Source organism: Chrysemys picta, chromosome 18 (assembly GCF_011386835.1).
Source record: "Chrysemys picta bellii isolate R12L10 chromosome 18, ASM1138683v2, whole genome shotgun sequence".
NCBI lineage: Eukaryota > Metazoa > Chordata > Testudines > Emydidae > Chrysemys > Chrysemys picta.
Window position 1 is genome coordinate 22,121,462 of NC_088808.1, and position 22,940 is coordinate 22,144,401.

The 22,940-nt window shown below is 41.3% G+C and overlaps 1 protein-coding gene across 15 annotated transcripts in view; it reads right to left on the reverse strand.

The window, feature by feature from the left end:
* Positions 1-22,940, reverse strand: part of TTLL11 (tubulin tyrosine ligase like 11) — a 210,164-nt gene that overhangs the window by 66,470 nt on the left and 120,754 nt on the right. For all 15 annotated transcript variants that reach the window (XM_042854406.2, XM_065572107.1, XM_065572108.1 and 12 more), the window contains 2 exons: positions 13,588-13,845; positions 6,727-6,833 (listed from right to left, as the gene is read on the reverse strand). In XM_042854406.2, the coding sequence (XP_042710340.2) occupies positions 6,727-6,833; positions 13,588-13,845 (365 nt within the window). The remainder of the gene's footprint in view (positions 1-6,726; positions 6,834-13,587; positions 13,846-22,940) is intronic.

Here is a 22,940-nt window from a genome sequence, read left to right on the forward strand (position 1 = left end):
ATTTTGCAGCATTCTTAATTATTTATTGAGGAAAGCAAACCTTGTCTCCCACTAATAAAAAAGGGTGGCAAGACCGTTAACAGGTAAAGTGATCTTAGATACTCAAACAGAGAAGATAAAAACTTCTGAAAATTTTTAAAATATATAAGCTCACATTACCTATCGACAGTCTCCAACCCTTTTTACTAGCACAAAGCAATGTGTCTTTGATTACATAATCCAGAGGCTAGTTAGTGTAAACACAGGTGTAACATTCAGCACGTAGCCCACATTCTGTTGCTTTTTTCATAAGTGATCATTTGAATCCAAAATGCTCACCAAGGGCCAAATTTTACAAAAGGGGCCACTGATTCCGGGGTTTCCATTCTGCGGTGTCCAAGCTGAGACAATTTTGGTGATTCCCAGAAATGCTGAGCACCAGCAGCTCCCAACTGGAGTTGTGTGTGCTCAGCAACCACAAAAGAAACAAAATGTACCCAGCAGAGTTTAATCTACTACGTTGGAGAGGAACATAACAAAGGATACCAAGCAACAGTGTTGGGCTGGCTATTTTAATACTGGCATACGAAGAAGACAGTCGACAGCAGGGGTCCCTTGATTTTCTCCATTTGAGCCTCATGCTCAGATGCCATGGTGATGGGTGCCATATAAATTCGCATAATAATAATAATAATAAAAATAATAATAATATTTTGAGGGTACACAAGAGCAAGCAGCTTTGTTTCCTATTTTACAGAGCTTAATCCAGACAAGAATTAACGGAAGAAAACTATTGTCTATCTCTAGTAGCCAAACCTTCTCATAAGCAAATCATTTTCTTTGGTGACCGCAGGAAAATACGTAATGCAATTTGCGTTAAATAGCAGAAAATGCAGCCATCATAATAGCATCTCCACTGTCCGATATTGCAAAGTCATTTAATGGTGCAGCAGTAATTTGCTGAGCATTTAGTACAAAATTGTAAGTTAATCAATTCGGAAAACGAATTTTGCAAAGATTTTTGAGGAAAAAAAACCCTCCTCTATGCTTAAATATAGAAAATGTTAAAACCAAAGTCAACCCAATGATTTATGTGTGTGCACTCAACTCTAGGTCCCATGGGTTATCAATGTGTACTCAAATCTATTATTACCATTGCTCACCATGGGAAAAAAGTAATTACATAAAAGAAAGTCTACCCTTTAGTGGGAGCAAAAGATAAGTGCCACACTCAGGAAAGAGGAAAATGCTGAGATTTCAGTTCGCTTGTTTTCCTTTGAAAGAAAGTTACAAAAACACCATTATATAAGCAGAGGGAATAAACACATAGCAACCCTTAGAATAGGCACAAGTCAGCTGAATACAATGGTCCGTTTTCAAGGCTAAACAATATGATTTATACTGCAGACATCTGTGTGGTACATTGGAGACTTTTGTTTAAGGGAGATGAAACCACTTTTAAGATCTACGTGTAAAGCCACAAAAAGCATCAGGTGAATAATATATTGAGCATGTTAATATACCACTGTTTAGAATACGTGTCTTTCAAAGAATTCTATGGGACAGCTTATACAGAAAGTCCTTGAGCCTGAGAAATGGAGTTTGTATTGAATCCTGCCCCAGCTGGCATCAGACTCTGTACCTTTCACTGGAGACCCTCAAACCTATCATTGTTATTCATTACTTATACTGCCCTCATCAGGACGAGGGCCCTACTGTACTAGGTACACAAAGACATAGTGCCTGTCTCAAAAAACTTGCAAACTAAGAAAACAGAAAACATAACAACATACAGAGGGCAGATGAAATCTGGACATTAAACTTTGGTAGATTTCTTTTAACGAGTTAAGCAAAGGATTAAACCTCACAGCCCCACTGTGTGGAAGGTAAATATGAATACTCTCATTTTACAGACCACTAGACTGTGGCACAGAGAGGCTAAGTGACTTGCCAAGGGTCACACAGCAAATCAGTGATGAAGCCAGGAATAAACCCTCGTACCCTAACAAACGTTTTTCATTTGGCTTTTGGATTCAAGGGGTTCAGCGCTGTTCTTTCGGAAAAACCTTGTTTGCAGCCTTTGCCCTGGGGTTGTTCTGACTCCCTTTCAGCTGCCATATTTTTTATTTAAACAAAAAATCCAGGTGAGCAATTTCTAATTTGCCTGACAGAGACTGTTCAACAGAAGGTGAAGTCTAAGTGACAGAATGCCCTGGGAAACTCCACTCCAAGATTTCTGGTACATCAAACTTGAGCTCTCCTCAAGGAGGAGGAGGGGGTTCTCGTCACACTCTCTCTCTTGGATTAGTGCTTCCTCATCTCTCACTGGGAAGTGGGAGCCTGTAAATATTTTGTTATTACAGGCTCTTCTTGTCTTCAGCCTAGAGTGGCCCTTCTCTAAAGCTGACTCTAACGGATTGCGTCTGGAAAGTCATCAGCCCATGGAAACAGATGCAACTCTCACGAAGCCTCTCAGTCAAATTGAGAACTTATTTAAACAGTGGTTTAAAATCACAAGTTGGACGTAAAGAAGTTCGAAAGTGGGTTTTAATGACAAAGCAGTCTCACTCTGACTGATGGCATTTGGTGGATATGCAAAACTAGGCTGAGTTCCATGCAGGGGGGTGGTTGTAGCAAAACAAGCGACTCAGGGGAGAGAATAGGATAAAATTGGCTCCCTGCTCCATTTTCTTGCTGTTATTTGACACTGAGGTTAGCATTCTACAAAACACAAGCATCAAGACTGTTGCTGTCGCCAAGGCCCTACAGACTACAAGACAAGACACAGAAAGATAAGAGGCCCTGGGAGAGCCAGAGGAAGGACTTTATGGTTTATCTCTTGATCCAGTACTTTTCTGTGTGTGCCATATGGACCTCAGGGAAGAAGTGAGTCTGTAGAAGAGATCAAAATAAGGAAGGGTTTTCCATGCACTAGGGCAGAATGGTACAAGGCATGAAGGCAAAGGGGGAGAAGGAAATTATGTAATGTCAACTCTTCACACCCTCCCACCACTTTGAAGGAGCGTCTCAGTAATTCTACACTCACTAGACTGGGTACAAGTTGTTCTGCTTTGCCATTTACATCCATTTCAGGATTAGTTTGTACCTGATGTGGAATTTATGCTGCGGCTTACATCCTGACTGACTTTGGCCCATTGCTCTTCGTGGCTGCCTACTCTGCGTGCTCCTGAGGTATAAAACCCAACGGGCAGACCTCCCCCGGGTGCTCTGCACTTTTGTTTCTCAACAGAGGCTGCAGATATGCCACAAACCCCGGAACATGACTGATGAGGAGCGCTTACATCTAATAACTGTCTCGGCATGGCTAGTTTCACATCATTTTTTTGCTTTGTTTGCCTGTGTACCGTTAGGGGTTCCAAACCGCTTTGGTTGACAATACTGTCATTCACATTTCCACTTCCACAACAAAAGTGACATGAGGACATTATAAACCCAAGCCTTTAACATTTTTAATAAAAATGACAATTAGATTGGCTCATGAGCAGCAGAGAAGCTATTTAGAGATACCCACTGTTCAGTTTCATCAGCGTCCCGAGTACACAGTAAAACTCTAATAGAGAAAAAAGTCATTTTTAAAATAAATGTAATCATTTTCTAAATGTGGGGGGTTTAATTGGCCTTTTAACACTCTCGCTTCCTTTATGGGGCCTACGTGGGAGTCTGTTCAGCTCTAGCTCCCCTCCATGCAGGTTTATCTTCATTCAGACAAGTATCAGACATAAGGAGTTTATTCTTCCCTTGTTGTGTGCACATAAGTTTCATTAAGCTTATTGAAAATTCTATGCATGCATAAAGAGGCCCCTTTAGAGCTTCAAAACAGACTTGTGAGATATACCAAAAACTAGTCTATTGTACATGGTTGGTATGTAGAGTAAGACAAAGTATAAAGCGGATACTGGTGGGAATAAAAGGTAGCAATCTAGTATAAACATTTTAGGTCCAACTCTTCTGCCCCTGCAAAGCTGAGGGGAACTGTATTCTTAGATGACAAGCTTTTTGGGACAGGATTGTGACTTTATAGGAGATTATACAGCACATAACACTATCAGGCTCTAACCCTGCTGGGGGCTTCTAGACACTATTGCAGTATAAATGTTTAATAAGAGTAATACATAGTAATAATACTCTGCTTTAGATAAGGGAATTCTGCAGAGCAAGGAACAAAATTCTCACTGCTAAAGCCCACGTAAAGAAAAGATGACAGGACATTAGTTGGGAAAAGTGCCAGACTGGCCAAGAGTGTCAAGAGTGACTAATGATTTTTGGGTGTCTAACCTGAGACACCCAAGAGGGGCCAGATTTCCCCAGTGTCCTGAGAATCCACTCTCGGTCTCAAATTGAGCACCCAAAATCACTAGTCACTTTGGAATAGTTTGGCCTCTAGTCCTATTTATCCACACACATTCCAGTGCAAGATTGTCAAGATGGAGTAGGCTGGGAAAGACTGAATGGTCTGTCTTAATTACAATCATGTACCATGAAACCCCCTACTTTAAAGGGCTAAACCCCATTAGTACCTTAGAAGTGAAAGGCTCCATATCCCATTATCACTCTCCTGCATTATCAAGCCCCCACGGCTTTAGGGCTAAACTCGGAACTGGTATAAGCAATTGCAACTCCACAGTCTTCAGTAAGTAGTATCTGCTTCCATGAGAACTGAATTAGCCCTTAAGGTCCAGCCAGAACAACATGAAGAGACTAAGCAAATATTTGTATTATTTAATAGAATGGCAGCTCCCCAAGGCTCCAATCAGGACCGGGATGGCTCACAGTACTGGACATGCCCACAGACAGGAACTCCCCCTACCCCAAGCAGCTGACAGTCTAAGCAGACAAGAAACACGGGAAGGGGAGTGAGGGAGCCAATCAAATGGATATATTTTTAGGGACACTTGTTGGGGAGGTGCTAGTTTTCTAACTATATAGATAAATCAGGACTTTCCCCATCTGCACTCAGCCTAGCCACTAAACATTTGCTGATATCTTTAAGACATCATGGCAAAAGTGGGTTTTGAGAAGGGATATGACACAGGAGAGGGTAGCAGTGTAACTGATCATTGTCATGCATAAAGGGTGTCATCCGGAGACAGTGGGAAGGCAGTGGTGGACGGAGCAGACAAGTGGCAACTGAGGCTGGCATAATCAATAGAGCCCAGAGGATGAGGCAGCAACACAAGGAGAGAACAGATTGGTTAAGCAGGAAGGGACAGAATTAAGACAAGAAGCTTGAACCTGGGTAGATGGTAGAGGGGGAGTGAGAAGATGATCTCAGCCGCTGCATTTTGTGTGGGCCAGAGGAGGAAATGGAGGTGTGAGGGAAGCCAGAGAGGAGGAGGATGTTGTTAGTTGGAGTGTAAAGAAAATAAATCTCTCTTTGTTTTGCTGACCAGAACAAGGAGATGGGAGAGAAACACTGATAAACAAACCAACAATCTGTGCTAGCACCATTACAGGAGCAAACTGTACAGATTTTGCTTATACACAGTAATTTAAGATGCAAACAAAACATGAAAAACTAATCCAGAATTAACAACGGGCCAGATGGCAATGCTAGTTTGAAGCAATAAACATGAAAAACAGCTTCCTTCTGCTACTACTGATCAATTTCCCTATTTAATAATGTAATCAAAAAAGGCATGTTTCTGCTACCACACATATTCAGCATTAGAGATGGGGTTTCTTTTTCTATTTTCTTCTTCTTTGCTTAATGCAGCAGCAAAATTTCAGAACTCATTTAAAACATGAGAACTCTTAGCCCTTAAAATGATAATTAAGATGAATACTTACCCTCAAAGGTTCAGATTTAAGCCTCGCTCCCAATTGCCAACAAAGCTGTAGTAAGTTAGCTGCCATCTGCAGTACCTTGATAGGAACACCTACCTTGCTGCTCCAGTGAATTTTGTTATTTAATGAATTTCTCTTTTAAAAAAAAACAAGCTTTTTGATATCATTTACATTTGGAGCCAATTTAACAGCTGAGATGTAGTGTAAGTTCCTGTTACAATGCATCATACATTCCTTGCTCATCACAAATCCAAGGACAGAGAATGAGGAGCTGTAGGGTGGAACCTGCCATCTGAAAAGTAAATGAATGCAGTACTTGGATTTTACCAAAAATACCCAATTGGGGAGCAGAAGTGACCAACAAAGCAGCTAGACATCTCTGTTTGGAGCTCTTGAATTGATGTCTTTTTTTGTTAGCTGAGTGAATTACTGTCTGAATGCAGGGTGCACCACGGTATGCTAGAATGGAGACTTCATTGGTGTTATTAAGGATACTATGGATTTGTTGGGCCTGGATGAGGCATCACAGCATCTGCTTATGTGAACATAAATGTAAGGCACTTCAGCATGTGCATTAACAGGTTATTGGTGAGTGCCTTGGATTCAGTGCAAGGCTGAAGGCAAAGTGCCTTCAAACACCCGATGAGTTTGCAGGTGCAGATGACAGTAAATGCACCTCCAAAAACCAAAATTACACTTACAAAATTGCAAGCACAAAAAGAGAGGCTTTGTGAAACCCAAGTCCAGTGAGGATCTGAAAACAAGGATGACCTACCCTACACATGAAGGGAAGCTAGTATAGAACTAATGGACCAAATTCTGCAGTCAGATGCAGAGGCACCGTTCCCACAAATATTAGTGGAAGCTAAGTGTGCACTTATGAGGGCAAAAGCTATCTAGAAACAGAAACTTACATACTCTCCCAGTATGGAATGGAATTACCTGATTCTCTTTGGTCTAGTCCCATACTATTCCACCTTCTTGTGATATCGATGTACAGAATATCCACGGAAGCCATTGAAAAATTGCTGTTACTCAGCTTGCAGTTCCTGTTAAATATAAACCAAATAAAGATCAAGAAAAAGTCTGATTACTTCCAAAGTTAGCCAAATGGTGGGAAGACAACTGGGATAAAGAGTTTATTCAGGCCAGGTGGGCAACTATGAAGGCACACAGAGCTCAGCTGAAAGCCATGGCCACCTAGCTTGCTGCAGATATCAATCAAACCAGCACTTGTTAAATATACATGGGCTATATAATGGAGAAAGTCCTGTATGTTCTCACTTACAACGTCACGTGTACAACCAGCCTTCCCATTTGTTCAGAGCACTCGGACACCAGCTCTGATAGGAACTAGCAGTGAGCAGATCCAGTATTGTGGATACTGCCACACCTCTAAGTAAGTTCTGAACATTCAATGTGTTCAACTTCATATCAATATCCTGAAAACAACAGGATTAACAAGCTGCTATATATGTTTTTCAATCAGTTGGATTTTGCAAGAAAAGTCTGAAGGAATGCCTAACATAGTGAATGCTAATGGGAAGGGGTTTAGCAGATAAAATAAAAAAAGAACAAGTTAAAATCACTTAGAAAAATTAGATGCCTGCAAGTCACCAGGGCCTGATGAAATGCATCCTAGAATACTCAAGGAGCTAATAGAGGAGGTATCTGAGCCTCTAGCTATTATCTTTGGAAAATCATGGGAGACGGGAGAGATTCCAGAAGACTGGAAAAGGTCAAATATAGTTCCCATTTATAAAAAGGGAAATAAAAACAACCCAGGAAACTACAGACCAGTTAGTTTAACTTCTGTGCCAGGGGAGATAATGAAGCAAGTAATTAAGGAAATCATCTGCAAACACTTGGAAGGTGGTAAGGTGATAGGGAACAGCCAGCATGGATTTGTAAAGAACAAATCGTGTCAAACCAATCTGATAGCTTTCTTTGATAGGATAACAAGTCTTGTGGATAAGGGAGAAGCTGTGGATGTGGTATACCTAGACTTTAGTAAGGCATTTGATATGGTCTCGCATGATATTCTTATCGATAAACTAGGCAAATACAATTTAGATGGGACTACTATAAGGTGGGTGCATAACTGGCTGGATAACCGTACTCAGAGAGCTGTTATTAATGGTTCCCAATCCTGCTGGAAAGGCATAACAAGTGGGGTTCCACAGGGGTCTGTTTTGGGACCGGCTCTGTTCAATATCTTCATTAACGACTTAGATATTGGCATAGAAAGTACGCTTATTAAGTTTACAGATGATACCAAACTGGGAGGGATTGCAACTGCTTTGGAGGACAGGGTCATAATTCAAAATGATCTGGACAAGTTGGAGAAATGGTATGAGGTAAACAGGATGAAGTTTAATAAAGACAAATGCAAAGTGCTCCACTTAGGAAGGAAATATCAGTTTCACACATACAGAATGGGAAGATACTGTCTAGGAAGGAGTACGGCAGAAAGGGATCTAGGGGTTATAGTGGACCACAAGCTAAATATGAGTCAATAGTGTGATGCTGTTGCAAAAAAAACCAAACGTGATTCTGGGATGTATTAACAGGTGTGTTGTGAGCAAGACACGATAAGTCATTCTTCCGCTCTACTCTGCGCTGGTTAGGCCTCAACTGGAGTATTGTGTCCAGTTCTGGGCACCGCATTTCAAGAAAGATGTGGAGAAACTGGAGAGGGTCCAGAGAAGAGCAACAAGAATGATGAAAGGTCTTGAGAGCATGACCTATGAAGGAAGGCTGAAAGAATTGGGTTTGTTTAGTTTGGAAAAGAAAGACTGAAAGGGGACATGATAGCAGTTTTCAGGTATCTAAAAGGGTGTCATAAGGAGGAGGGAGAAAACTTGTTCATCTTAGTCTCTAAGGATAGAACAAGAAGCAATGGGCTTAAACTGCAGCAAGGGAGGTCTAGGTTGGACATTAGGAAAAAGTTCCTCACTATCAGGGTGGTTAAACACTGGAATAAATTGCCTAAGGAGGTTGTGGAATCTCCATCTCTGGAGATATTTAAGAGTAGGTTAGATAAATGTCTATCAGAGATGGTCTAGACAGTATTTGGTCCTGCCATGAGGGCAGGGGACTGGACTCGATGACCTCTCGAGGTCCCTTCCAGTCCTAGAATCTATGAATCTATGAATAACCAAAAAAATCCACTTACTATTTCTCATCAAAAATATGGCTTGACCAATTGTTACAAACTGCTACCCCTTAAAACAGGGGTGGGCAAACTACGGCCTGCTGGCCACGTCCGGCCCATCAGACCTTTTAATCTGGCCCTCGAGTTCCCGCCGGGGAGCAGGGTTGGGGGATTTCTGTGCAGATCTTGGAAGCAGGGGCACGTCCCCACTCCAGTTCCTACATGTAGGGGCAACCAGGGAGCTCCGCATGCTGCCTCCGCTCCAAGCACCTCCCCCACCCCGCAGCTCCTATTGGCTGGGAATCGCGGCCAATGGGAGCTGCAGGGGCGGCACCTGCAGACGAGGCAGTGCCTGCAGACAGGGCAGCGCGGAGAGCCGCCTGGCCACGCTGCAGTGTAGGACATGGCGCTGCTTCCGGGAGCAGCTTGAGGTAAGCTGCATCCCTGATCCTGCCCCGCACCCCAACCCCCTGCCCCAGCCCTGATCCCCCTCCCAACCTCCGAATCCCTCAGTCCCAGCCTAGAACACCCTCCTGCAATCAAAACCATTCATCCCCAGCCCCACCCCAGAGCCCGCATCCCCAGCCAGAGCCCTCACCCCCTCCTGCATCCCAACCCCCAATTTCGGAAGCATTCATGGCCCGCCATACAATTTCCATACCCAGATGTGGCCCTCAGGCCGAAAAGTTTGCCCACCCCTGCTTTAAAACAAACAAAAGGAAGTATTGTTTCTCACAATGCACAGTCAACTCTGGAACTCCTTGCCAGAGGATGTTGTGAAGGCCAAGACTATAACAGGGTTCAAAAAAGAACTAGATAAACTCATGGAGGATAGGTCCATCAATGGCTATTAGCCAGGATGGACAGGGATGGTGTCCCTAGCCTCTGTTTGCCAGAAGCTGGGAATGACAAAAGGGGATGGATCACTTGATTACCTGTTTTGTTCATTCCCTCTGGGGCACCTGGCATTGGCCACAGTTGGAAGACAAGATACTCAGCTAGATGGACCTTTGGTCTGACCCAATATGGCCACTCTTATGTTCTACCCTCCTGGAGTTATTATTATGAGTCTATCACTGAATGATACTCACTGATCCATTTGAAATACCTGTATAAAGCTACATGCAGTATCTAAGAGATTGATCCTGCAAAGAGATGCTTCTGCTGGAAAATATTACATGTGTTTTGCTGTCTCACACTTCCAAATAGCTTCTTAACCCACCTAGCTGTAAGAAAGATGGTAGTGGTTCTTTAGAGGTAAAGGAGATCTAGGGTGTGGGTTGAGCTGTTCTAGGTGCAATTGCCCACCCTAGGTGCAACCAAGCATGGGCTTAGGCTGTATTTCATAGTATTTCATTTTGAGTTCCTTTTGTGAATAAACTGAACCCACTGGAAGAAGATAAAGCTTTGATTGGCTACAACTTGTGAGGACAGTTTGTAACCACCTGCTCACATAATACCTATACACTGATGTACCTTCCATTTCATTCTTGAAGAAAGGAATCTAGCAAATTCTCTGACATGGGCAACAAGAAGAGAATCTCTTATAAATTTACTAGAGGATTCTTGGAAGAAGGGCATAGAGACTGGAGAACTCTGAGAAAAATCTAGATTTTACTGATATTAGAGCTGAATTGAAGAGACACCAGAGAACGTGAAGGAAGACATTCCTGCAGTGAGGTATGTTAGGCACCTATTGTGGGCCCACTTGCCCTGCCCAGATTTCTCTCCAATGTCTATGTGGCATGAAGAATGGTCTGCAGCTGAAGTCAGAAACCAGTCTCTTAATAACTGACCCAACCATGCTTGTACCTGGCTTTGATTTGCCACATCTCTCCTGGGTCCTTCTGAACTGATTTTGAATGGGCCAGGTCAGTGTGCAACTAGCCTTCATGCCTGGGGCCAATGAGAAGATCCCACATGCCAAAGGCAGACAATATCACACATCACTGACGAACGCCCTCTGACAAGATTTGATGGTGGTCTGAGGGCTCTGTACTTTGCCAATGAGGCTGCTGCAAAATGGCTTCGGAAGTTCAACATTCAAGGACAAGGAGAAGAAGAAGAAGAAGAATTATGGAATAATCTTTAAGAGGAATATCTATCCATCTATCCTGACATTTATACTATGCTCGTCACCACGGTATCTAAATCAAGGCTGGATTCAACAGTAAAAAATACATTGTAGTGAACAATCCTGTGGATGGAGCAGATGCCCCCCAGCCTTTTCTATCTGTAATCTATATAACTCTATTTGTTTTTATTAATTCTTGACTGCTAAGGGCATCTGGATAAAAAGAGGATCTCTCTATTTTAAGAGTGCACCTGAATTCCCTGCCACTGCAAGTTGCAATTGCCCAGTGCAAATCATTAGTGCACAGTGTATCAGTGAGCAGCATTTGGAAAGCCTCCCTCCTGGCTGGGAACAGCAGGGTCTGATCCCATAGCTAGGGAAATCACCCTGCTTCAATAGCTCCTCTTCACAATGTCTCAATCCAAACACACTCACATTCCTCTGGTTTACTGGCAATTAAACAAGTAGATCTGGACTATGAAAAATACTAACATTTGTTAGAGACCATCAACTGGCAGTGGAATAAAGGCTCAGGTGTTCCTACTGAATAAAGCTTTGGATCACAGGTCCATCCTCTTTTAAGGATCTATTACCTCTCTAAAAAAGCTAAACACATACCTAAACAACAAGTATTGTAAAAGGAAATTACCTTTGTCTCCAATGCTATTATTTTCCTCATTTGTGATATCTGAATTACGTTTGCTACACTGTTCCAGAACTTGTTTTTCCCACATACAAATATGGGAGGAAAAAATAACTCTTCAATAATGTCTATACCAAACAGATTCAATCCACAACGCCAGCTGAATTGAGTGACAAGCCTAAACACTTCACAACTGCAGCTTGTATAAGCAGATCCAGACGGACATTTAGCTGGATGTTTTCAAAGCAGCACAGGCAGGTACACAATCATTTTATGTGGAGTTTAACTCTTCCAAAGAGCAGGCAGGAGTTTCCCAAAGGGGTGAGAGGACAGGTCAACTTCAGCATCAGGAGGTGTAAAATAGACTCCCTTACTCTGAACACCCCTTTACCCTCCCTCCAGCCTTCTCACACCTGCTCCAGCCAAGTATAAGGGAGTCTCAGTTGCTCAAACATGCATATTGAAGAGCTGGAAAATGGAGCAAGAGGGAACAAGTTAAAGCAAAATGGGGGCTTTAAAAAAAATAAACTAAACTGAGGAGTCAGCTCTATGAATAAATTCTAGATTCCTGTTTAACTGTTTTAGGAAAACAGTCATACAAAACTAGAGTCCTTCGGCTCTTACAGCTTGTTCCCCAGCCAAATGGATACTCCTCAATTTGTGGCATGACAACAATTTCCATGACAGCTACTGCCGCTGTCACAGACTGCAAGTACACCACCATCCAATTACAAAAAAGGGTACTTAATAAATGCTGACGTACACTGTTTTTATGCGCATAGTGAGACAGTGATTTAGGGGAAGGGGTTTACATAGTTAAGGAAAAATGAGATAAATATACTTAGATATTCCCCATTTTACCAGAAGAAAAAAATATGGGGCTTGCCAGATATTAGCATAATTCACTCAAACTGCTGACTCGTGTAGCACATTTCAAGAGATGGACACTGTGAAAACGAATTAAGACAGAGTATAATTATGTTTATTTTCCCACTCTGTTCTGTTTGGGGAGGTACGGGTTAGTGTCAGTATTGCCAGAATATAGTGCAACTATATTGCTCCTGCAGATTATATCTACTGTATTTTCAGAGAAGGAAATACGATTAAGATATTAGTTTATAATGAGGCAGAATTTAAAACAAAAATTTCCCAGAGAGAAAGGCTTGTTAGCAACTACAAAACACTAAATTCACCAGCCAAATAGCTTTGGAAACTCAGCTGTATCAAAGCATAGGAAGATAAACACAGAAAGATTACCACATTGTCCTTTCATTTTGAAGAGCTTTTGATACTGGGTGCTAAATTTTGGAAAACATTCCGCTCAGTCATAATTCTGTTCAGAACTCGGATATTTGCGCACTTTCTTCCTCCCTCATTTACATCAAAGGACACTGGTATGAAAAAAATACCCAAGATTTTATTTTTGAGACCTTCTGCTCAAGCTGCTTGTTCCTTTAAAGAGACAATCCTCAATTTAAGGAATGACAATTTTTACAGCTGCCAATGACAATGTCACCTATTAGCCATTTCCTTTTCTTTCCTTGTATAATACCAAGACAAACGGGGGAAAATGGGAACTCTCTTCTTGTTCCTATTAACAAGAATTCAGGTAAGGGTGTCCCCCAACCCCATGCTTGTGACAGCACAGTTCACTACCATGCAAACAAGTGTGTTCTCTAATTCTGGATGATGCGATCACTAAAGGAATCAGAGCAGTAGACTGACTATAAAAGAAGAAAACTTTTGTATTATACACATGTATTTATTTCAGTAATCAGCAATGACAAGAAAGAAAATACAGAAGAGTGTGCAATTGTTCAGTAGGATTTTGGGGGAAATGTTTTCTCTGGTCTTAACTATTCTATCACATAAACACAAGAATAGCAGTGCTATTGGATAGGTCTGGGAGATCTTAAATCCTTTACTACTAACCTTATAAATGTTCGGAAACCTGTTGGTCCCAACTTCATTGTCCCTTTTACTCCAAGGAATCGGATAAACAATGCAGCCATTCTGTCCACCAGTCGCAGATAGCTGAACTGTTTGGCATATTTTGGAAACACTTGCTTGAGACAAAGGGAGGGTAAGCTGGCTTCTGGATTTTTGCTGATATCATGTTCCAATTGGTCTGTTGATCCTGGTTCCAATAGTTCATCTTTTGTGTCTGATGCATTCTCAGACAGTTGAGATCTGCAGCACAAACAGTAATTGTACCTTGTGAGACATTGTATCAATCCACTATGATTCTGTCAGCATCTTTATCATTAAAAGCTATTTTCAGGAATTTATATAGTAACTTGGATGTAAAAATTCATTCTGGTCTGGAAAAAAAACATACAAGCAACTTTGTTCAAAATTAGAAGATTAAAAAAAACCTCAGTTGAGCTAAGTTTCAAGAAGGAAAAAAGGATTTCTGGTTTAGGAGACCTTTATACTCATACTAGATGAGTGGGTAAAGAGATATGGGCCAGTTTTCAAAATCTGCTGCCTAAAGGTAGGCACCTAAATTCATATTTAAGCACAAAACTAAATGCCCTGATTTTGAGAGCTACAGAATGTCCATAACTCCTATGGAAATGAATGGGAGTTTGGGGTTCTCAGCACCTCTGACAATCAGACAACTTTTATGTAGGTTTGAACACTCAAGACTGTATCTCATTTTCTTTTTTAATTTTAAAGTGAATTTCCACATTTGTCAAAATGTTGGATTATCAGCTCTGAGAATGTCAGCCCTGCGTTCATCCAAAGACTAGGGACAGCATGAACAGTGGCAGAGCAAGCGTCCAAACATACTCCACTGATGTGCTTCCACCTGGACATGGAGGACCCACTTCCAGGGTGAACCGGTTTTTCACTCTCAATGCCAATTCAGTCTGTCATTTCTGCACAACCTGCCATCAACAATGCTAAGAGAGATGGTGGGTTTTGTGATATGGACCCTGGCCAAGGCAGAAAAGCCAAAGCAGGGACAAGTGGACTTTCAGAGAAGTCTCTACAGTTTGGGGTGGACTCTCTCTGGCATGTGCTGATTAGCTGTTTGCTCCAACCCTCTCCCTCCCTCGCAGTCTCATTGCCTCAGCAGCACTCCTCTTACCCCCTTCTTAGTCCGCCTCAACCCTTTCCCTTCAGCTGATCCCCCCTGAATTAACTCCCCACACATCCCCAAAAAATCATGGAACTAACATGACGTTTGCTGCCATCACATTATTCACTCCACTTGTGTGTTATCTAGGGTGACCAGATGTCCTGATTTTACAGGGACAGTCCTGATTTTTGGGTCTTTCTTATATAGGCTCCTATTACCCCCCACCCCCGTCCCGATTTTTCACACTTCCTGTCTGGTCACCCTAGTGTTATCCCCTTCCCCCTACCCTGCATCTGTCTTGTCTATTTAAATGTAAGCTCCTGGGGGCAGGGTCTGTTTTTGTGTCTTAGGTTTGTACAGCACCTATCAAAATAGGGTCCTGGCCCATGACTAGGTCTCCTACGTACTACAGAAATACATATAATAAATTATAATAATAAAATGCTGAACCAGTACCCGGCTTGACATGATGGGGCATGATGTGGATGACACTTTCTGAAAGAGTGATGGTATTAGCCTAGGTTTTCTGGGCACAGTTTGTTTTGGTTAAGAAGATCCTGCCTATCTGAAAATGGAAATACAATATTCTTCTTCACTTCTATTCCTAAACTATCATGTGATAGTGCTGTGAGCTGTTAACACCTGCTACCTTTCACCCTAGAGGTAGGTGAATTGATCTCCATGCATAGTTATGCAAAGCATTTGAAGGGTGAAAGGGGCAAGATAAGAATGATCCTCTATTGTCAATATGGTTACCAGGGAATCTACAAAACTACCAGGAACACAACTTTAATAATACCAGTTACCTCTGGCACCCAAAGTTGTTATTATTTGGAGGCAGAGATGATTAAGGTCTGGGAAAAAGAACAGAGCTCTGGTCTCTTTTGTCTGCCTCAGTTTCACTTCATTGTCACTATCTGAAAGATCCAACAAAGGATTCCATTCTATGGCATTGTAAGTCCCACCACTATCATGTCAGTGCAAACTGTCCCACTGCTGGGTGTGCATGTACCAGGTCTCCTTCACAGCAGTCTCATTTCCCCCAGCTCACTGGGATAGGCTGCTCATCTAGTACCAACCTAGCTAACACAATAAAGAGATAACGTCATAAAATTAAAACGTAATGGCTAAAAATGCTACTATGGGCAGAACTATTTAAAGGGTCTCCAGTTACAAATCAACATTTCATTGGAGAGGCTCTCTGTTGCTTCATTATGTGCAGCACTATTCAGGTCCAATAAAAAGAACATGTCAGTAATGACTGCCTTCCATCAAAACTCAGTGACACCTTTGCATTGTATAAAAGCCCCATTTTTCTCTTCTCTAGGTAAACTGGTTATAAACAAACAAAGATCAGAGGCTGTAGAAAGCAAAAATCCTGCAGCAATTTTCACACGTGAACACTGAGCAGTTCTAATTCTAGACAACAAGCTCTCAGCAAATTACCTGAAAGGGGAAGAAATCGACTAGCAACTCAGAGCAAGGGGGTCAGGAGAGCAAGGCCAAGAATACTGAACTGAGAGAAGGTGATTAGTGCACCACTCTCTCACTTCCTGTGCCATGACTGTGTGGCATCATCCCCAAGAAGAAAATTAACTTCAGCTGTTGCTGGGTTACTAGCTAACACCTACACATCATATATGCATCTGCACCACTGCTGGCCCAGCTGTTCTGTGCGCTATTTCCTTTGCTTAGGGTGAGGTTGTCGGGGGATCTATTATGAAGAAAATCTAAAGCTGGAGTTTAGAAATAACTCTGATCTCACTGCTCAACTTTAATCTAAGGGGGATTAATGATGAGACAAATGATTTTATTTTTACACTTGTAAAGATGTACTGTTACAAGTCACAACATATTGACTAAACCAACATAAAAAGGCTCTCTTCAATACAGTCTAAGTACATATTCTAACAATCCTAAATACATATTCTAAAAATACATTCCGATACATATCCTAATATATCCAACCTGAAAACTGGATAAAGAGACACACATCTTCACTGTGTGCTAAAAGGTCATTGCATGTGAGCTCTCACAGAAGAGAGGGAGAAACCAAATCTCAAAATCAATGGCACTCCACTGAGAATGCCCTGTGTATAACTCCCAGTGGTCAAAATGTATGGAATATTACCCACAGAATCCTAGCTAGGCTTAAATGCAACAAGAGCACACTGGGAGAAGAGCATCCCTCAGGTAACCAGGACCAAAAATTATCAGAGTTTGTAGCTCACTGCCACCCAGAAGTAACCCAACACCACGCTTTCTCCTCATTGTGGTCTTCCAACCTCTACCTATTGCCTGAGTCTTTTCCTCCCCATCAGGTATATCATCCATGCCTTTGCACAGGAGCATTTCCCTACAGGTGTTAGCAGCCATCAATATAGCCAGTGCAGTATATTCCCTTCACTACATCTTCTGGTGCTTTATCCAGTCTATTCTTAATTGACTCAGTGATGGGGTTTTCTATCTGTGTCTTGGAAAATCTTTTAAAATGTGTCACCTTGCACTTGGATGGTCACATGAGATGGGCAAAAGGGACCACAATTTAACATCTTGTACAAAGGACAGGGCCACTTTGCAGCAACTCTAATACTGCACTGCAGTTTCAGCATTGACTAGGAGCTGAAATCCTTTTGTGGGACTTGAACCCAGGATCTTGCAGGCCTACAGCAAAGACATATTACAAATGACATGCTTGCCAATTGCTCTGCCTTCTGTTTTATCATAGAAGAGATCTTTTTAACCAAAATTTGCTCTAGCTCTCAAATTCCTAATACTTATCTTGTATTGTAGCTAAAAGCATTTTACTTGCATAGACAATGACCTCTACTCTCCACTTTTTTTCAAAGAATTTAGTATTTATAAAAGGTGCTGGATTGACTTCTCTTGAAAGCAAAGTCTTCCTTATCACAGAATACATATAGCATTGGCAGCAGCATTTCAAGCTTCCCTATCAACATGCCACAAAGCTGCTCTACAAGAAAAGGGACAAATTCAATCCTGGAGTAAGCAGGCACATTGACTTCAATGGGAGCTGTATTTGGTCCCCGATCTCTAGGGGTGAGAGAGCAGTTTGTCTACGCTCAAGGGTCCTCACACTTATATTTTAGGGCTACATACTGCCCACAGATATAAATGTGGAACTCTCATTGATTTTAGTCGTAGTGGCATACATGTATCTGAAGGCAGAAGTTGGTCCTTACTTTACAAAACCTTAAAGTCTAGTTGAGAGACCATTTGTTGTCCCTAGGCACAGCCTTGAGAAGATGGGCAAAGAACTGTCTAGCTGGAGGCCCACAAGTTTAGAATGCTGAGTCAAAACACGTTTGTGCCTTTCTCCTTGGTAAGTAGCAAAGCTTTCTTTCGTGTCTAGCTTGTTTAATGGTTTGTGGGAAATATTGTTCTTGAGGAGGTGGGCAACTGGGGCCCCATTTTTGTTTGCAGAGGCCTTTGGGTTCTGAGCACTTTAGAAATTAAAATGTATTATTAGTACTATCTGCTTTAGCATTAACTGGCAGTTCCAACAGACCTCATTTGTGACAGTATTTTTGTAAGGTGAACCAGTGTTCAGGGCCGGCTCCAGGCACCAGCTTACCAAGCAGCTGCTTGGGGCGGCCACTCCGGAGAGGGGCGGCATGTCCAGCTATTCGGCGGACGGTCCCTCGCTCCCACTCGGAGCGAAGAACCTCCCGCCGAATTGCCACCGCAGATCGCAATCGTGGCTTTTTTTTTTTTTTTTTTTTTTGCCGCTTGGGGTGGCAAAAACCCTGGAGCCGGCCCTGCCAGTGGTCACTAGTAACTAACCTGAGAGCCCCCAATTCATTTTGCAGAGGCCACCAGATATCTAATAGAAGGTACCCATTTTGGGCACTATCCTTCTGGAATGAATCTGAACCAGAGATCAAGAAGATGAAAGGCTTTCTACCTTGTTACAACTTCCATTCAATAGCTCAAGCCTTCTGAGTCTCATCTTTGTATTCCTTGTTACCTGCCTATGTTTATCCTAACAGCTCAGAAAATATCTCTAATTAATTATTTGGGGAAAGTACTTAAGTGGGTAGACAATGCAGGACTATTGTCACAAATCACCAAAGGAAATGAAACCTCGCACTGAAAAAAACATTCATGAGTTCTAAATGAATTAACTTTCCTGGACTAAAACAGTTCGATCCACCTACTATTATAATGTATTCTCTACTTCAGTTTTCCATGGTCACAAACAGAATTAAAATGTTATTTATAACATAAATTATATCTTTTTCTTAATCCAGAAACATTATTATATGATCCATCTGAACACTCTTGCGCTACAAATCATTTTATTACTGCAATGTCTGATACCCCAAAGTACATGGCATCAAACTGAGATAAGAAGAGGGAACAATTAGATCCTTCCCCAGTTTTCACAAGCAGAAGAGTATTCAATCTTTAGGCAACACTTTTCCTATAATGCCTTAACATTTAAATGAGGTCTTATTTAGTTTAATTTACATAGTATGTTTGCATACAGTAATATGCATTGATTTACAAGATGAATCCAGTTTATGTTCTTTAAAACGATCAGGTCTCTATAAATAGATTGGCTCAGTCATTTTAATGTCAGCCAGCAATTCATCGATTATTGTTACAAACTTTCAAAATTATACAGTGTGAAGATAATATTTTAGACCCACTTTAGTGCTTCACTACTTCAAATTACAAGATGCTCAGTCAGGAACTGCCAATCTAGGCCCTTTGCAAGTGGATAGAAAACAAAAGCATCTTTGTATCTGGATGCTCCCCAGAATCTAGAGAAGTTGTTTCATTTACAAGCAAGATCCCTATATATTAAGGTACACAGGGTGAGATTACATGCAATTTGGCCAAGTTATGGCTGTGACTTTATTTAAATAATCAATCACACACAAAAAATGCAGATATGTTTACATTTTCTTATATCTCTGCATGCACTTAAAATCACTCAAGTAAATTACCAGGCAGAGAGGTCTAATGAACTAAAAGAACAGTGCTGGGTGCAACCAGCTACCAAGTTCTAATTGTGCCTCTGCCAATGACATGTTATGTGGCATTCAACAAATTGGTTAACCTCTAAAAGTCCCAGTTTCTTTATCTGGTGAGGGGGAAAAAAGGTAGGTTAGGGGTGACAATATTTAATTATCTCCCTCAATTGAGTATTTGTGAGGATTGATTAATTAATGTTTGAACACTTTGAAAACGTAAAGCTCTGCATAAATGCTAAGTGCTAGCTAGCTACTCATGCCACAGCCAGCACAGCGAAAGCAGACAGCTCCCACCTCCACAATACGCTATTTTCCCCACTTGCTTATATTTAATTTCTCACCCATTTTGTCCTAACGTACGAAAGAACAATTCCTCCTTGGCTGCATGAATCTCTCAGGGAATTCCCTCACCCCCAATCTAGCACTGGTGCAGTTACTTTTACCACCTTGCTCAAAGCAGAACAAGATGGTACTAATAATGCTGGTGATCAGTCTATAGTAGCACTCGCTAGACCAATGCAGGAAGAACTCCTTAAAATTCTCAGTGTAGACAAGACCCTTGCAGACAACCTACCACCTCAGGTTCCAGTTCCAAGAGAAAAATGTTTGTATCAGAGGGCAAATTAAGGTGTTAAAAATGTTTCTTAAAAGCAACACTTTCTCACTCATTTAAGTCAAAGAGAAGAGGTATTTTATCAACCATTAAAAAAAGCCCTCACCTCTGTGCAAAGAAAACACATGAGAAATTCCTCCCCATCAAATACTTTCCCCAAAAAGTGGTAAGACCTTTTAAGCAGGCACTTAAATGAAAATCTCATCTCAGCCCTAACTATGGGTATACTGTCAGCACTGCTGAACTACATACTATATACTGTACATCTTAGCCTCCTCATGGCCAGCCTGGCCATGGGATGTTTGGCGAATGCAGCCAATCGAGACCCTGCGTGTTTGCATTAGGGGCATGCAATTCTCCCAGCTTCTGCCCTAGATTTAAAGCAGCAGGAAAAAAGTAGAGGAGTAAACCTATGAGCATAAGCAACAGAAGCCTGATCATCTGAGTGAGCAGAAGAAAACTCCGCATCTCCAGGTGTCAAATCCTCCCCCACAAATGTGCTACACAGATTACTATTCTGCCTGAAGTCTGCCACAGGTCAGTCTGAGGCCTCCGTCGGTTTTTGCACGGGGTCTGGAGTCATTTTACATGCAGAGTCAGAAATAAAGGCAAACTGGCAAAGAAATCCTCATTATATTTATAGAAGAGTTATAATCTCAGTATTACTCCTCATTATAGCTACAGGTATATAGGAGCTAGCTATTATCATTATATCATGCCTATGACATGTTTCAAGCTTCAGCTGCTTTTTGTTTAAGTCCTCCTTAAACAACTTTTCTTCTTGAAAGGGGCAAATGTATTCAAATCTTCCCTTAAAACACCTTGTGTTTTCATTGATAATTCACCAAAAACAAAGAAAAATTTCCAAAAGTCAAAATTTGCACCACCTTCAAACCAGTCAACCAGTGAATTGTGCATGGGCTAAATTATCACTGGTGTAATCCAAATGACATCATTGTGAAAACAAGAGTCATACTAGAAAAAGTTTAGGACGTTTAACTATAGGATTGCTATTAGATTCTTATTCAATATTTGCATGACATTGCTCAGAAGCTTCAGTCAGGTGACGTGCTAAGTGATCCATTGATACATCTGAATATATGGTCCCTCTTCCAAACAGCATACCATCGGAGAAACATTCACATACAGTACAGTACATGTATACGCTTCAACACCAGATTAAAAAAGACAGTGTGTGGGCAGTGCTGTTATTTTTCACTCAAAATCTCTTGCACACACTGTCACAATACATTATTTTATCTTTCTTGTTATTGCCCAATTCCCTAAACAAAGGCTGAGATGGAGAATGATGTTCTCATATAAATGCTACATGTTTATTCAGCACGATACATTTTTACACGTTTTCCTCCTTTTGGCATTTTTGAATATAATTGAAGGTTGCTATCATTATAAGTTCAGAAAGTCTAAAAACTGATGGTAATTACTTGGCACCTACTAAGCATACTCAAGTTTTCATCTTCTTTCCAATAGTTTTTTTAAGTGCCCATCATCAAGAATAAGTTAAATTCACACTAGGGTACTAAGAAATTACTGCTTTTATTACACTGATCTTTTGTGGTCTTGACTAGATTTAGTGCACTTCATCAAGTTCAGTTCAAGTACCGAATAACAATCAACACAGCAATTACCCACCTACAGCACCATAACAATTATCAAGTCAGACGTACAGTAAATCTGTACATCTTGACATATTCAAATGGTTTCAGAAATGCAGATTTCCTTAGCCCTGTTGCAGCCAATCTGTGCCCACAGTCAACCTTAACAGACCTGTCCCTATGATCATTATTTTCCTTCCTCTTTTTTTCTGCTAAACTTTCCCCGAAAGATGTGAATCAATTGGCAAACCACATTTTGCCCTCTTTCGTTGAACTCCTTTCTGTTCTAGGGCTTTTTAAAGGTCCCTAGTAAAGTCTCAGTGGCTTCTGTGTCACACAAACTGCATTATCAGAAGTCATGCTCAAAGTGGAAAATGGCTGCAGCTCTTTCCAAAGTAAGAGCATAAACCAAAACCACCACCACTCACTTAATGTATTCAAACTGCTGTAAAAAATACTGGGTGAAATTTTCAAACGTGCCTACATGACTTAGGAGCCTACATTCCATTTACCTTCCCTTTGAAAATAGGACTTAGGCTCCTAAGTCATCTTGGCTTTTTTGAAAATTTTGCCAATTATCTAATTAATCCTCCCACCACCACAGTGAGTTATGTAAATCTCATCCCAATTTTACTAATGGGGACTGAGACACAGAGGTTAAGGGTGGAATTTTCAAAAATGCTCAGTGTTGGCCTAACTCTCCTCCTACTGAAGTCCATAGTAAAACTTGCAGAGATTTCAATGGAAACAAAGTTAGGTCAACACTGAGCATTTTGGAAAAGCCCACCTTAAGTGCCTTAACCAAGTCAACAAGGTGAGGCAGTAGCAGAGATGCAGATTAAAACTATGGAGTTCCCAGCTTCCAGACTCCTCCTTAGTCCATTAGACAATGCTACTCTCTAACCTGCTCAGCAAGGCATACTTAAAAAAGATTTCAATGCACCAGTCTGAATATTTTCTCTCTAAGGATC